General features: G+C 48.2%; 1 protein-coding gene across 1 annotated transcript; it reads right to left on the bottom strand.

The window, feature by feature from the left end:
• Positions 1 to 4400: 4400 nt before the first annotated feature.
• LOC108707803 (terminal nucleotidyltransferase 5C) lies at positions 4401 to 16082 on the bottom strand. The gene is made up of 2 exons (XM_018245799.1): positions 15803 to 16082; positions 4401 to 7007 (listed from the first exon to the last, which is right to left on the bottom strand). The coding sequence occupies exon 2, from the start codon at positions 6979 to 6981 to the stop codon at positions 5803 to 5805; it is 1179 nt and encodes a 392-aa protein (XP_018101288.1). The 5' UTR covers positions 6982 to 7007; positions 15803 to 16082; the 3' UTR covers positions 4401 to 5802.
• Positions 16083 to 17150: the final 1068 nt, after the last annotated feature.

Raw genomic sequence — 17150 nt, 5'->3', positions numbered from 1 at the left:
TATTACTTACTCCTGTGTATTACTCCTGGGCATTACTCCTGTGTATTACTTACTCCTGTTTATTACTCCTGGGCATTACTCTTGTGTATTACTTACTCCTGTGTATTACTCCTGTCTATTACTTACTCCTGTACATTACTCCTGGGCATTACTTACTCCTGTGTATTACTTACTCCTGACTCCTGTGTATTACTTACTCCTGTGTATTACTCCTGGGCATTACTCCTGTGTATTACTTACTCCTGTGTATTACTCCTGTACATTACTCCTGGGCATTACTCCTGTGTATTACTTACTCCTGTGTATTACTCCTGGGCATTACTTACTCCTGTGTATTACTCCTGGGCATTACTTACTCCTGTACATTACTCCTGTGCATTACTCCTGTGTATTACTTACTCCTGTGTATTACTCCTAGGCATTACTCCTGTGTATTACTTACTCCTGTGTATTACTCCTGGGCATTACTTACTCCTGTGTATTACTCCTGGGCATTACTCCTGTGTATTACTTACTCCTGTGTATTACTCCTGTGTATTACTTACTCCTGTGTATTACTCCTGTACATTACTCCTGGGCATTACTTACTCCTGTGTATTACTCCTGTACATTATGCTTGGGCATTACTCCTGTGTATTACTTACTCCTGACTCCTGTGTATTACTCCTGGGCATTACTCTTGGGCATTACTCCTGGACATTACTCCTGTGTATTACTTACTCCTGTGTATTACTCCTGTACATTACTCCTAGGCATTACTCCTGTGTATTACTCCTGGGCATTACTCCTGTGCATTACTTACTCCTGTGTATTACTTACTCCTGTGTATTACTCCTGTACATTACTTACTCCTGTGTATTACTTACTCCTGTGTATTACTCCAGTACATTACTCTTGGGCATTACTCCAGTACATTACTCTTGGGCATTACTCCTGTACATTACTCCTGGGCATTACTTACTCCTGTGTATTACTCCTAGGCATTACTCCTGTGTATTACTTACTCCTGTGTATTACTTACTCCTGTGTATTACTTCTGTACATTACTCCTGGGCATTACTCCTGAGATTACTGGGGCACTAGGGGGTGCTCTTAAGTGTCCCCTTTTATACACGTAACATTATGAGAGTAACATTTTTTCCTGTACTGATCAGTATCACATAAGACTCTTTTGTGAGCACAAGAGCTTGCAATCTAGCATTGGGTAAGTGGGGGGTAATGAGCTCTTCCTACTCCCGGGTGCAACCAATCCAGTCCCTCTGGTTACAGTAAGGAAGGAAACCTCTTTACTCACAGGCCCTGGGGCCACAGCAGCCCCCGATTTGTGGTGGTGGGGGGGGGGGGGTTTAGGGGCAGCGGCTGTGAGAAAATAAAGAGACCAACTGATTAACAGACTCCAGGACCCAGAAGTGGGAGGAGCCACTTCACCCCCAGAACAATCACATTCCCCAGGATCCAGAGGGTGCAGAATTGGGGGCCAGTCCCACAGTAACAGCTGCTGCTCTTGGGGCCCCCAGGGACGGGGGAGAAGTTTCAGTATCAGAAGCCAAATTTCAGTTCATTGTTTCAGGATCAGTTTGGGCCGATATTTACATAAAGACCCGGGGGGGGCACCTTCCAGTAATAAGTGTCGCCCCCCCCCAGCCCTGTGTGGGGGGGGATTTGTACAGTTCAGCCCAGTTCCACAGTCTGGTGATTCTACTCCCCCCCGAGATAAAGAGAAAAATAATGTTATTTCTGTGGGACAAAAATAATGAACTAAAAACTAATGAGAGCGACGGGGCTGAGACTGACACAGAAATGGCTGAAAGGGGGAGTTGGGGAGAAACAGGGGAGGGGTATGAAAGAAAATAGAGGGGGGTATTGGGGGGGAGACAGTAAGTCGACTCAGTTGCTGCATCTGGGCCTGTGACACAGGGAAGGGAACCCGGGAATGTCCCACCCTGTATTGTCTGACAGTATAAGAAGAGCAGGCTGAGGAGGGTGATGGGAGTTGCAGTATAAGAGGAGGGTGGTGATGGGAGTTGCAGGCTGAGGAGGGTGATGGGAGTTGCAGTATAAGAGGAGGGTGGTGATGGGAGTTGCAGGCTGAGGAGGGTGATGGGAGTTGCAGTATAAGAGGAGGGTGGTGATGGGAGTTGCAGGCTGAGGAGGGTGATGGGAGTTGCAGGCTGAGGAGGGGGGTGATGGGAGTTGCAGGCTGAGGAGGGTGATGGGAGTTGCAGTATAAGAGGAGGGTGGTGATGGGAGTTGCAGGCTGAGGAGGGTGATGGGAGTTGCAGGCCGAGGAGGGGGGTGATGGGAGTTGCAGGCTGAGGAGGGTGATGGGAGTTGCAGTATAAGAGGAGGGTGGTGATGGGAGTTGCAGGCTGAGGAGGGTGATGGGAGTTGCAGGCCGAGGAGGGGGTGCTGGTTGTTAATCAGAGAGAGTTGCAGTTCAGGGGGGCAGGAGGCATGGGGGTATTAAAGGGGAAGTGACATGGAGTAACCCCGACTGAGTGTGCGACACAAACAGATGGAGCGACTGTGCCTTTAGCAAACGCCCGGGGGCTGAGCTGCTTTAAGTGTGACTCCCAGTGACGTCTGTACCCGGCCGCTGTGCAGGGAGTTGTCTGTTAAAGGGGCAGCGTCACACCAGCCCTAGCCCTTCTCACTGGTTTAACTGGAAGTCTGGGAAGCCGTTTGGCCACTCACACAAATTCCCCCAAAAAGAAAAAAAAAAAAAGTGGCCCCAAACAGCTCACTATGACTCATGGGTAATCACATTGTTATTCTCTAAAGTGGAGGCTCTTAAAGGGGAAGTTCCACTTACCCACATTCCCTTTAGTTTAAAAACAAGTTGCTTCCCCACAGATTTGGCAGCCACAACTCCCAGCACCTCTCCAGGCCGGGCACAGGATCAGCTGGTAGAGAACATGGCGCCTCCACTTGGCACAACAGTCTGACCTGCACCAGCTGAGAGTGTGACCGGCCAATAAACACACTGCCCAATCCCAACCCCCATAAAGATGCGCTACTACAACTCCCAGCCACAGATTCACCATCTTGGCAACTGGACTGGCACTCTTCCCTACAAGAGATTATCCAAAGCCCCTCTGAGATCTCACCCACAGGACCCCCTGCTGCACACAAACCTTTTCACTCTTATTTCCCCTTTAATGCCCCCCAGGCCGACAGATAAGACCTTTCCGCTGGCAGTTGCCTCTGTGCCCAGGAATCACTGGGACGTATAGTCATGTGACTGGGCTCAGAACTGACCCACAAATACCGGCACAAGGTTTCACGTTTAGTTTTTGTAAAGGGAAAGTCAAGCTCCTGTGTGGGATTAAAGGAGAACTAAACCCTAAAAATGAATATGGCTAAAAATGTCATACTTTATATAGAGAACTTATTGCAGGAGGCTAAAGTTTGAGCTTGTCAATAGCAGCAATGATCCAGGACTTCAAACTTGTCACAGGGGGTCACCATCTTGGAAAGTGTCTGTGACACTCACATGCTCAGTGGGCTCTGATTGGCTGTTGAGAAGCTAAGCTTAGGGCTCGTCACTAATTATCCAGCAGAAAATGAGCTTCCCTGGCTGTAATATAAGCTGATGCTACAGGTTTGCTGATTATTCAATTCTGATGCTAATTGCACTGGTTTCTGTGCTGCCTTGTAGTAATTATGTGTATTAATTACTAATCAGCCTTATATTGTGACATTTCTATTCTATGTGTACTGTATATTGTGAGTGGCTCCCTAAGCTCAGTAAGTGACAGCAGCACAGAGCATGTGCAGTGAATCAGCAGAAAAGAAGATGGGGAGCTACTGGGGCATCTTTGGAGACAGATCTTTACTGCTAAAGGGCTGTGGTTGCCTTGGGCTGCTACAGAAACACAAAACATCATGTACAACATTTCTACCTACTTCTTTAATTAGGCTTTAGTTCTCCTTTAACTCTGTGTTTTTACCTAAGCCATGTGTGAGCCCTCTTTAGTTCTCTTTTAAAGGGGAACTACACAGCTATTTGAGCACCCGCATTATGTTTAGCCACAAGATTTCCTCCTAACACTGCAGGGTGTGGGTATTGGGGTGTCTAAATAAGGCCCCACCCTATGAAGTTGTTCCAGTGCCGAGGGGCCGGGTGCCAGACACTTGTGTGATTTGGCCCAGGAGAGACACAACCTGCAGAGCAAACAAGCGGCTCCCACTGACACCGTTTGACTTTCCATAACAGCCGCTGGCTCCCGACCCACTTCCCTCTGAGGATTAACTGCCCCCCATAAGCCCCTTTACCTTCTCAGACTGGCCCAGAAGTGCAGGGCGAGTGCCCGGGTGTATTAAAGGCACAAGACTCGGCACGTGAGGGGCCACAAGAACAGATCACTGGCATTTCTGGGGCACAAAACACTCACAAATGGTTGGATTTGTCATGAAATTTATTTTGTTTTATACAGAAGGGCACGGGGCCCCGAGCACATAAACCCCAGTTACACAACAGTGATACAGAGATTAATTGTATGGGCCCCGCTGTAAGGAGCACCCCAGGGGCAAGAGCATGTGACCCCCATATCAGTGGCAACACAGACCTTTGAGCCCATTTGGCTATTAACATAGGGACCAAGCTCGACCTGTAGGGGGCGGCAGTTTCACAGCTGGATGACAGTTTAAGGTTAAAGACCATTCAGGTGCCCCTGTGGCACAATCGGCTGCTCTCCAGTTGTGGAAACTACAACTCCCAACAGCCACAACCGCCATTAGAAGGCGCTACAGTTGTACCAGGGGCACAGCCCGTGTTCATAGAGCCTCATGGGAAAGGTATTGAGTAACGCTGCTTGACCAGGGAATGTCTGAGGCGCAGTCGGGATTTGGACCGACTTATTTTTGGTAAAGCCTTACAGCACCCCCATTTGAGGAGGGGGAGGGGCATAGAAATAAGGCACTGGGTTAATTAACAGCGCCTTCTGTTCAGTTTTAAAGAAAGAACCCCCTGTAGGGGCAGTTATTGGCACAGAGCTGGTAGGTTAAAGGGTAAGGCATAAATATAAACGACAGGCCGGAGCCCTCCTGGAGCCCATGATGTGGCTGCAAATCCAAAGAAAAAAGAAAAAAAAAAAAGGAGGTGGGGGTCATTAGCCTCACCCATAGATTGTCCGTAATTGTACCATTATATAAAGACTAGTGCCGGCACCAGGCCACCGACCCCACTCACCATTCATAACTACAACATAAACTCTTCGAACTCAAATCTATCCGCTCCATAGAAACTCCTCCCACTCGGGAGACTCCTCCCCCAACCACCACAAGTCACACTCTTAGAATACATTTTTTTTTTCAATCTTTTTGTTTTTATCCCATTTTTCTGTTTTCCGTACAATAAATAAATTCACATTTTAGTCTTTTTTTTTTACCCCACTTTTATGTTTTTTTTTTTTCTTTTCAAGCCCTTTACCCCTTAGAGAACGTTTAGCAAAACCCTAACCCGCTGAAGTTGGTGGGGGAAAGGGGCAATTCAGCCAGTAAATGGTTAATCCGGTGTGTGGCCCTCTAGCTACATTGCAGCTCCCTTCATTTGAGAGTTCCAGTTGAACATAGAGGGCCACACACTGGTGGAACACCCCCCCCCTCCATATAAGGCTGGAATGGACAGACCAGCTTTCCATGAATGGCTTTACCCCATCCTGAGTGTGGGTGGCACTGCCCAGCGTGAGTGGTACTACAGCCAGCTGTGCCCATAGGTCAGTTAGAAATGGCAGTTAGAGGGGCAACCAAAAAAAACAAAAGCCACAGCAGTTCAACATGGAGTCCTGAGGGAGGCGTGGCTTAGCTACAGGGTAGCCAGGTGGGGTAGGACTGACTGTAGGGCACGGCTGTGTTGGCAACGTAGTAGTTGCTGAAGTTGGCGTCGCTGATATAGGGGGCAGGCTGGTAATAGCAGGTCACATTGGTGGCATTTGGGATAATGTTCTGCTCGGCCAACACCCGCAGGGCAAGCAGAGAGATGAGGTTGAGGGTCTGCCTGCGTTCGTGGCCCATGAGGCAGACTGTGCTCTCGTTCACCACCCGTCTCAGGATCATGAGGTAGTCATACTTGCTCTTCTCCTCGCCCATGAAGTGGTTCTGGAGGTAGGACTCCAGCTTGCGCTGCTGCTCGAATATGTCGGAGAAGTCGATGAAGAAGCGCGAGCACATGTATCGCTCGAGGGACTTGATCAGCTCTTTGTCTGTCGGTTTGAAGTCCCGGACCAGCAAGTTGCTGTACTTCATTAACCCCCCGCCTCGGATCTCCTCCGGGTTCTTGGTGGCAATGAGCTTATTGCTCAGATGGTGGAAGGCAGCCTCAAAGTCTCCGTACATGCTCTCTCCGATGACAGTGGGGTGGAAGTGCTCAGACATGGGGTTCTCTGAGCAGTCGTGATAAAAGAGCAGCGAGTCCAGAATGATCTGGAAGGAGTCCACGCTGAACTCAAACTGCCGGCGGATGGAGTTGACAAACTTGAGCTCGATGTTCCTGCCGTCCTTATTGGAGAGGGAAATGAGGCTCCAGCGGTCGGTGTCAGTAAAGACCTTCACCAGCTTTTGTACATAGGCCTCCTTGAGGGTCAATGGGCTGATTTTCTCCTTGTTGACCCCTTCTGGTAGAAAGGTCAAGAGCAAACCTATAACCACATCCTTGACGAGCTGGAACTCTGCCTCGGAGGACAAGGAGACCCCAAAGATGAGATCCAAGTCTTTGTACCCCAGTCCGTTATCTTTGACCAGGACGTGACTTGCGGCAGAGCCGTTGAGTCGAACATCACGGACTTTGATACCGGCCTCCTCCAGGCGGCTGCGCACTTTCTGCACAATGTCCTTCAGGGTGATCTTTAGTGTAGGGAAGTTCCCACGTCCGTGGATCGGAACCACCTCGTTGAGGAAGCTGTTTAGACGGTTGACTTGTTCCCATGTCAGGACACTGCGGGATTTGGAGGAACCATCAGAGATGTTGCCTTGATCTGCCATCGCAAGAGTCGGTCACTTTTAGATACCTGGGTGGGAGATAAGAGTCGTGAGTCGGAGGCCAATAGAACGGCTGCACAAACACACAGGGCCGTGTTACATCTGCTCTTGTCTATGTCACTTACAAATAACAAGACATGACTGCGGTACCAAAACCAGGGGAAACCCAGACAGTCATTCCAAAATGAGAAGCTCTGGCAGTCAGCACTTTCATTGCACCCACAGCTCAAGCAGCAGAGCTACAGTACAGAGGCCACCGATTGGCTTGGGGACATGGCCCTAGTATAAGGCAAGGGGTGCAAATGGTTCAGAGTCCAGTGGGTTAGTAAATAGAGCAGCACATTAGCACCGTTATCTACAAGCAGCGTCACACTATCCGACCCCTTAATCACTGCAATCCCTTAACCTGGTTGCTATGGTCAGCAATCACATTAAAGGCTCCATTTATATTGCTTTTAAGTTACAGCCACATCTACGAGCCCTTCATCCCGACATTCAGATACTCCGTTGCTACAGTGAAGGAGCTTTGCAACTAGAAACAGAACTACAGTGAGAAAAATATATGTTTTGTGCGATCACTGGCTCAGGGCAAAGGGCCACAGGGGCCCAACATAATAATCCAGTGCAGCTTGGGGCAGGAGAGGTCACATTTCTGGTTAAACCAGTAGCCAACACCAGAAGGCTCTTTCTATGTGCCAGGTCTGTATTTCTAGGGGCCACTTTCCCTTTAAAGCTCAGACAAGAGTGAGATGGGGCCCCATTCTAGCCGGGGAGCACATATAGTGCTGAAGGAGTCTGGGTATGACACAGAGGATCAGTCTCCAGGCTGCCGTGGTACCCCCACTCCCCATGCACATTCCTACAATGCTAAAAGGCAGCCAAGCATTAATGTGGTCAGGTTTGCTTCCCCAGCGGGGGGGGGGGGGGGAATACAGAAGTAGTAACTGGAACTGACCCGTTTACATTAAGTGACAAGTCGTTTAACCACAGACCCATTCCTAAAAATAAGTCTGAGCTGAGACAAGCAACATGGCAGCTCCTACGCGGAGGGACATTTCCTTCTGAATGGCACTAATATACATCACTGCAGCTCTACACGAGCCAACAAACATGGGGGAGTATTTTGAGACTAATAAAAGCAGTTAATTCACCAATTCTCTTGCTCTGAGCTAACCCCACACATGTACATTTAGGAATTTATTTTCCTGAACACCCACCAGTTTACATACAGGGTAATACAAGGTCGCCTGGTGCACTGCCGGTGTCTGACCCATGAGCAGATTTATCTCAGGATAAAGACAGAGCAAGGTCCAGACAGGTAGAGGCAATGCCTAGAAACAGACTTCCCCAACCAAAATGGCGCTGCAGTTTTATTGTAAAACGAAACCCAAACACTGCACAGCGAGTTCTGACTCCCCAACACAACGATTGTGTGCGATGAGACCAACAGTGTCTGATCAGGGGAGATAAGACTCTAGATTCCCACGAATAGACAGACTCAATCCATGGGTTCCCAAGAGATCCCTTTGCTCTCCATGGTGTGAGGTTTCACTGCCACTTAGATTTGGGGTGAGTGATTATTTGTACCCTGGGTACCCCTGGAACTATAGCAGGGTGACACCCCAATGTTTCTATATATCTGTAACCTTGTTATGAGCTAAGGGGGCCCAGTCTGAAGGTCAGTTAGGGGGAGATTTGGGGTGAGTGTTTATTTGTACCTTGGGTACCCCTGGAACTATAGCAGGATGACACCCCAATGTTTCTATATATCTGTAACCTTGTTATGAGCTAAGGGGGCCCAGTATGAAGGTCAGTTAGGGGGAGATTTGGGGTGAGTGTTTATTTGTACCCTGGGTACCCCTGGAACTATAGCAGGGTGACACCCCAATGTTTCTATATATCTGTAACCTTGTTATGAGCTAAGGGGGCCCAGTCTGAAGGCCAGTTAAGGGGAGATTTGGGGTGAGTGATTATTTGTACCCTGGGTACCCCTGGAACTATAGCAGGGTGACACCCCAATGTTTCTATATATCTGTAACCTTGTTATGAGCTAAGGGGGCCCAGTCTGAAGGTCAGTTAGGGGGAGTTTTGGGGTGAGTGTTTATTGGTACCCTGGGTACTAGTGATGTGCGGGTCAGGTTTCCCTGACCTGTACCTGACCTGCTACTACCCGCCTGCACCCGCTTCCGTGGGTCCTTTTATAGACCCCCGCCGCGACACTAAAACCGGAACCCGGATGCTGGCATTTGAAGATGCCGGCGCCACCCGCGAGGAGCACTGCGAGGTCGACCTGAACCTGATCGGCCCGGCATCACTACTGGGTACCCCTGGAACTATGTCTCAATCTGCCAAATAAACAGTGACCCCAAATCCCATGCTGCTATTCAGGCCTTAAAGGAGAACTAAATGCTTAATAAAAAAAAACCCTACCCTACATAGACCCCCTCTCCCTGCTCCCCCCCAGCATAGCCGTTACCCCAGATAAGTGCCCCCAACTCTTTACTTAGCCCTCGGTGCAGATTCAGGGCATCGGAGTCCACGGGCGACATCTTCTCTTCGGAAATCGCCAGGTCTTCTTCCAGCGCTTTGGCAATTTTCCAGACTTTCTGCGCATGCGCAGTTGTATCGATGCAAAGATTGCTCCCAACTGCGCCGATACACCGCGCTCTTCCCGAAGATGAGCGAATAGAAGATGGCGCACGTGAACTCTGATGCCCTGAATCTGCACCGAGGTCTGAGTAAAGAGTTGGGGGAGCAGGGAGAGGGTGGTCCCAAGTAGGGTATTTTTAATTAAGGGTTTAGTTCTAATACCGAATCAATGCAGGTGCTGCTAATTTAATTACTGCAATCCACTTTGCTACTTGGTCTTTTAAACTTTTACATTTATGTATTTACAGTTTGAACACTCACCAAGTTTAGGATATAGTTCGGGTGCGATTGCACCGAACCCGTTGCTTACTTTAGTTTAAATACAATCTTAGAAGTCAGGGTCACTCTCCGTTGGAGGTCCGGGTGCTGCACCCTGAACCCGTAGCTTGGGGAGAACAATTCACTTTGTCATTGCACAATGGACGCACATTTCAGGAACCCTTCTCGGACGCGGTGTAAGAGCAAAGAAGATCAATTACGAGTGGAAACACAAAATGCGTAAGGCGTTACTTGATGTGAAATAAAGCCTCTTTGCTCTTACACCGCGTCCGAGCAGTTCCTGAAGTGATCGTCCAAAGTGCAATGATAAGGGTTTAGTTCTCCCTTAAATAAAGTGCATTTACAATCCTTCACATTATTGCACAAATGTGTCATTCAATGCTGGACATACACCAAGATCCGCTCATTACACAGAGAAGCTGCTGAATCAGTCTGAAGGGCCCGTGGACCCACTGTAAGAGTTAATGTTCCTGGCACAGAGCACACAGTAGTAGTAGTTACAGGGCAGGTACTACAGCACAGAGAAGGCAGCTTTATGAATGGTATTTCCCTGTACAGATTCCACTGCTTGTACCTTGTTCAAAGTCAATGGAGCTCTAGTAATGGCACAAGATCTTATCCCAGGGACAGGCGGGAATTCTCACACGGCTCTGATAAACTTCCCGGATCTGTGCAGCCACTGGGACTGAATACTCTGTTGGGGCAGATTCGGGGAGATTTAGTCGCCTGGCTACTAATCTCTTCTGCGTGGCGACAATCTCCCCGAACTGCCTTCAGTCTGCTTGAATCAAGAATCGCCAGCGCGGCGATTCGATTTCCGATGTTTCCACGTGAGGCAACTTCGGATGACTTCAGAAAGCGAAGCGCCGCGAGTGCATCAGCGCTGGCGATTCTTCCACCTTGATAAAAAGCCGGAGACGTCTTGAAACGTTGCTACAATTGGTCTGTGCCGTGTTTGAATAAAGGCCTTTTATTTCATTAACAAGGTGCTGTTCCTTTATACATGGAATAATTCGGGGAGATAGCCAGGCAACCCCAAATCTGCCCCAACCCTTATACAGAGCTAGAATCTCAGCTGCTGGGGCTTTATTTGGCCAGATAGGAGAGAACACAGACTACAGATCAATACTTGGGCCCTGCACTGAAACCCCCTTTCATAAGTGCCTGTAAGAAGCAGATTGATGAGGAGCCTTCCTGCAATTACCGTAATTACCCTTCTAGATAAGCCTCGTCAGTGAGGCACCGTCAGCAACAACCTTCATTCCTTACAGGCGTGTGATGTCACACAACCCGATCCCTGAGCACCCGGCTCATTCCTATGGACTGGAGTCAGCAGGGTCCCCAGTGGGTAAGTACTGGGTGTAGAAACAGGACAATCCTGTATTGTGACACCAACAGCTCCCGGACCTTCTGCCCTTTCCCTAATGGATATATTTAGCTGTAACTTAACCCAATCTCCCCAGAGGCCCTGCAACAAAGCTAAGTGTCGGCCCCATAATTTAACCCCATAGTCAGAGAAAGTGTTGCTGCATCTGGGGACAAAGGTCTTGCACCAGATGCAGCAACCAATGGGAATCTCTTATTCTATAGTCCCATGTAAGGTCAGCAGAAGCAGCGTGCGGCCACACTAAACTCCCATTTAAAGAGACAGAAACAGAAGGAGGGGATAAGGCTATTTCGCTCACCCTATGATCCCATAAATGGTACCAAAATAAATACTGGACTCATGTAAAGACCATTAACTTCATACTCTGCACCTTTGATTGAACCGTTAGTAGGATATAGATCTAGTGATAGTCTTTTGGAATTGGTTTTCAATTAGGGATGCACCAAATCCAGGATTCGTTTCAGGATTCTTCCCGGCCAAACCAAATCCAAGGCCTAATTTGCATATGCAAATTAGGGGCAGGGAGGGAAATCTCGTGACTTTTTGTAACAAAACAAGTAAAAAATGTTTTTCCCTCTTCCCGGTCCTAATTTGCATATGGAAATTAGGGTTCAGATTTGGTTCGGTATTCGGCCGAATGTGTCGCAAAGGATTCAGGGGTTTGGCTAAATCCAAAAGAGTGAATTCGGGGCATCCCTAGTTTATTTATTTTTTTTATTTGTGGTTTGAGTTATTGAGCTTTTTCTTCAGCAGCTCTCCAGTTTGCAATCTGATTGCTAGGGTGTATACTACAACTAGTAACTAGGGATGCACCGAATCCACCAAATATTATCCTTCACTAACTTAATCTCTCATCTGAGCTGAAAGTTAAATTGTTACTGTTTTTCCGTTTACAAACCATAACCAACCTCAGAACACAATACTTTAGAATTAATGATGGATAATGTTGATCATACATGACAATGTAATTTTGTGTGAAAACCTTCAATAAAAACAAGTTTTAAAAAAAAAAAAAAAATATTATCCTTCACAAAAGATCTTGCCAAATGCTGAACCCTAATTTGCACATGCAAATTAGGAGTGGGAAGAGGAAAACATTTTTACTTCTTTTTTTGTGACAAAAAGTCGTGTGATTTCCCTCCCCCTAATTTGCATATGCAAATTAGGATTCCGTTTTCGAATCCCGAAAGCTGGAAAGGATCAGCAGAAATAATTCTAAAAATAAATAAAGGAGACTAATCGAAAAGTTGCCTAGTATTTGTCATTGTATAGCGTATAAAGTTAGTTCAAAGGTGAACCACCCCTTTAATAAAGTGGTACATTCCAGTTGATGCCAACACATTGCCACAGTCCATGGATTGCAAGCTCCTGGGTCAGTACAGAAGGTGCCAGGCTGCTGTGAGCTGGAGAGGGAACACACTGTACCCGCATGGGTGGGGGTGAGGGGCTCCTGCTATATTTAGGGCCAGTGCTAATAAGGGAAGGAGTGAGGGTGGGGGCCCAGTAGAGGATCAGACAGTGCAGCCCATGGAGCAGGACAAGTGTGGGCAAAATCATGGCTATAATTGTAAGGGCCCTACTGACACCCCACAACAACATAAAGCCCCCCCCAGACACAGGCAGCTTGGAAGCCACTGCCAGACCCCCCCCAACCCAGTACAGGGGGCCGCACTCGTCACAATAAAAAGGTCATTTATAACCTGACAGATAGCGAGGGGGGGGTCTGCCTGGCACAGAAGTTCATTTGTTCTCAGTCAGGGGCCCCAGCCCCCCATTATGGCCGGCACATCAGTGGTTAAAGGGGTGCTTCACCTTTTAGTATGTTATATGTTCAATTAGTTTTTATTTCCTTTGCCTTTTTCTTCTGACCCTTTCCAGCTTTCAAATGGGGGTCACTGACCCCATCTAAAAAACAAAACCTAAAATCACTGAAAAACCAGAAATAATGAAAACCAATAGCAAATGGTCTCAGAATATCCCTCTCTACATCATACCAAGAGTTAATTTAAAGGAGAACAACCCCTTTCCTAGAATGCACATGCCGTACAATGCCCAGTGGAAGCCCCAGTCACATACAGGGGAGGAACAGCCAAAGGGCCACTAGATAAAGGGACACGTGAGCCCTACAAACACTGGCACAATTAGGGGGCACAACACTGTATGGAAGGAACAAGCCCCTCCTCCAGAGCCTGAACAAGTTGCATTTCCCTCTTCTGCCCTCCCTGCCCAGTTACAGAAAAACAAAACTACTGGTAAGTGGTCTAGAGAGTGGCCTCCACCCACGGGCAAGTCACACGTGCGTCACTAACCAGGTTATACTGAGCCAACAACTCCCAACTCTCCCGCCCCCCTATTTACCCTCTGCCTGGCACAGACCCCCTGCCAGACCCCATCCAACATACATGGGCACAGCAGCTGCACAGTTCCACTAGCCACAACCTCTCTAACCTACAACTAAACCAGATCCTGCCCTACAACTAAACCAGAGCCCACCATATAACTATAGTCAGTCCAACATATATATATATATATAATGTGTCAGACAAGTTACAGCTGCTCTGGTGCCAAGTGTGTCTGGTGGGCGAGACGCTCTGTAGTGGCATCTGCGGGCACATTATATATAAGAAATAATAAGAAATAAATCAGCTCCTTGTATAAATGGGCACAGCAGGAAGAGGCTGAGTGTGATCCCCACTTACCTGCATGTCTGTCGCAGCTGAGCTGACAGTTAGTGGGTCAGTAAGTGGGGGCTGCCATATGGCAACACAATGTGACACTCAGCACCAGACGTCGTCCCAGAGAGCAAAGAAATTGACTCCCGTCGTCTCTCCGACCCCCACCCAGCAGCCATAATAAGCACTTTCAGCATCATGAGGGGGGGGGGGGGAGCAGAGAGAAGGGTAAGCTCTTTGGGTAAGATTTATCAGCCATATCAGACTAATTACTCCACAGAACTTGTTGCCTGTAAAGAGCAGACAGTCTCCTGTGATGTCACACATTCAACTCCCAGCACCCCAGTTACAACTCCCAGTATGTCAGTCAGTGAGGAGGTAGTGGCTCACGTGTGTTGTACCGGCAAGTCCAGGGCCCCTCAGAGCCACAACAAGAGCCCAGGACTACAAGGAAAAAACAGACCCTGGAGGTTGAGCTGCACAGGGGCCCGAACAGCCCAATAAATCGAGTCTTACAGCCCCCCCCCCCCCCCATTATTTGTAGAAGCCACAGGCTGTCAGTGAAGAGCCAATAAGAGACCCGGGGGGGGGGGGGCAATTGCCCAATTGGCTACAGAGTTGGTCAGAGAGAAGCACAAGTCACTGCCCCAGGTCAGTACCAGTCTGTATAACTGCTCCCCCCCCCAATGTGCCCCCAGTCTCCCCCTCAGTAGCCCCCCATTCCCATGATGCAATGCGCCCCCCCCCATCTGTCCCCACAACAGCTGCTTTACTTCACTTTCCAACAGTCCCAGTTCTCTGCCTCTAACTCACCTGCTCAACTACAACTCCCAGCACCCTCACGGCACTACAACTCCCAGCACCCTCACGGCACTACAACTCCCAGCACTACAACAGCTGAACTACAGGTCCCAGCACCCTCACGGCACTACAACTCCCAGCACCCTCACGGCACTACAACTCCCAGCACTACAACAGCTGAACTACAGGTCCCAGAACCCTCACTGAACTACAACTCCCAGCACCCTCACTGCACTACAACTCCCAGCACCCTCACTGCACTACAACTGCCAGCACTAAAACAGCTGAACTACAGGTCCCAGCACCCTCACTGCACTACAACTCCCAGCACCCTCACGGCACTACAACTCCCAGAACCCTCACGGCACTACAACTCCCAGAACCCTCACTGCTCTACAACTCCCAGAACCCTCACTGCTCTACAACTCCCAGCACTACAACTCCCAGCACCCTCACTGCACTACAACTGCCAGCACTACAACAGCTGAACTACAGGTCCCAGCACCCTCACTGCACTACAACTCCTAGCACCCTCACGGCACTACAACTCCCAGCACTACAACAGCTGAACTACAGGTCCCAGAACCCTCACAGCACTACAACTCCCAGCACCCTCACTGCACTACAGCAGCTGAACTACAACTCCCAGCACCCTCACGGCACTACAGCAGCTGAACTACAACTCCCAGCACCCTCACGGCACTACAGCAGCTGAACTACAACTCCCAGCACTACAGCAGCTGAACTACAACTCCCAGCACCCTCACGGCACTACAGCAGCTGAACTACAAGTCCCAGCACCCTCACTGCACTACAGCAGCTGAACTACAACTCCCAGAACCCTCACTGCACTACAGCAGCTGAACTACAAGTCCCATGATTCCCTTTCCAAACACCCAGTCAGCCCCTCAGCTCGCGGCGCCTCAGTTCCCCGTTACTCAGAATAAAACCCCTCAGAGCTGCCAGTAACCGGGGAGAGCGCAGGGATTAGAGCTCCACTAGGAAAGGACAAGTCACACACGTCCCGGTCACTCACCTGGGGTAGCGGGTCAGAGTGAGCGGTGAGTGAACTGAAAGGCTGACGTTCTCTTTTCTGAGCTGCAGCTTCTCTCTCCGATGACTGACTGACTTCCAGCCGGCCCCGCCTCCGCCTTATATACTCGCCGGTAGTCTCGCCGTCTGCAGATCCCTCCGCCCGTCTTTTCTCCATTTCTCTCACATTGTCCCGCCGCCCCTGTGTCTGACAAGCCCCAATAAGTATCTGTCTATGAACTGACCTGTTGGGATAAATGATTACCTGACACAAGTTAATTCTGGGGATTTTTCCTCACAATGACAACTGCGCTATTGAAACATCTTGTGGTATCCCTCCGCCTTTTCTACTTCTGATTGGCCACAGGCATGAATGGTTGCTAAGAGACGGATAAATATTGGGAGGAGTCTTTCTGTATCTGTCCCTCTGTCTGACTTCAATACATTTGTCATCGCGTTCTGGGTTCTCTCTCCCCCTGTCCTTCAGCCTCTCTATCTACTGCCCAACCGCCTCACTGTCTGTATTATATACTGTCCTCTTATTTACTGTCTGTATTATATACTGTCCTCGTATTTACTGTCTGTATTATACACTGTCCTCTTATTTACTGTCTGTATTATACACTGTCCTCTTATTTACTGTCTGTATTATACACTGTCCTCTTATTTACTGTCTGTATTATACACTGTCCTCTTATTTACTGTCTGTATTATATACTGTCCTCGTATTTACTGTCTGTATTATACACTGTCCTCTTATTTACTGTCTGTATTATACACTGTCCTCTTATTTACTGTCTGTATTATACACTGTCCTCTTATTCACTGTCTGTATTATACACTGTCCTCTTATTTACTGTCTGTATTATATACTGTCCTCTTATTTACTGTCTGTATTATACACTGTCCTCTTATTTACTTCTGTATTATACACTGTCCTCTTATTTACTGTCTGTATTATACACTGTCCTCTTATTTACTGTCTGTATTATACACTGTCCTCTTATCTTATATACTGCCACATTATAAACTGTCATCTTATATACTGTATATGAACCGTCTGAGACACTTTACCCCCCCATTATTCTAATTCTCCTCTAATGTCACTTATTCCTATTGTAACTTTAACCTGCTCCTCTGATTATATTCAATAAACCCTGCAGCCTTGTGCCTTGGTCACAGAACAACCCCTCAGTGACTTCTAATATCCTTATCATTTACAGTAGGGGGTACATGATCCCTTATAATACATGAGTGATACTCAGAGTTCCCTGTATAACTCAGCCTGCATCCTTGTGCCTTTATATGGTCACAGAACAACCCCTCAGTGACTTCTAATATCCTTATCATTT

The sequence above is a fragment of the Xenopus laevis genome, chromosome 2L (genome assembly GCF_017654675.1).
Source record: "Xenopus laevis strain J_2021 chromosome 2L, Xenopus_laevis_v10.1, whole genome shotgun sequence".
NCBI classification, from domain to species: domain Eukaryota; kingdom Metazoa; phylum Chordata; class Amphibia; order Anura; family Pipidae; genus Xenopus; species Xenopus laevis.
Note: the sequence above shows the minus strand (reverse complement) of the source record. Positions and strands in the feature narration are given on the sequence as shown.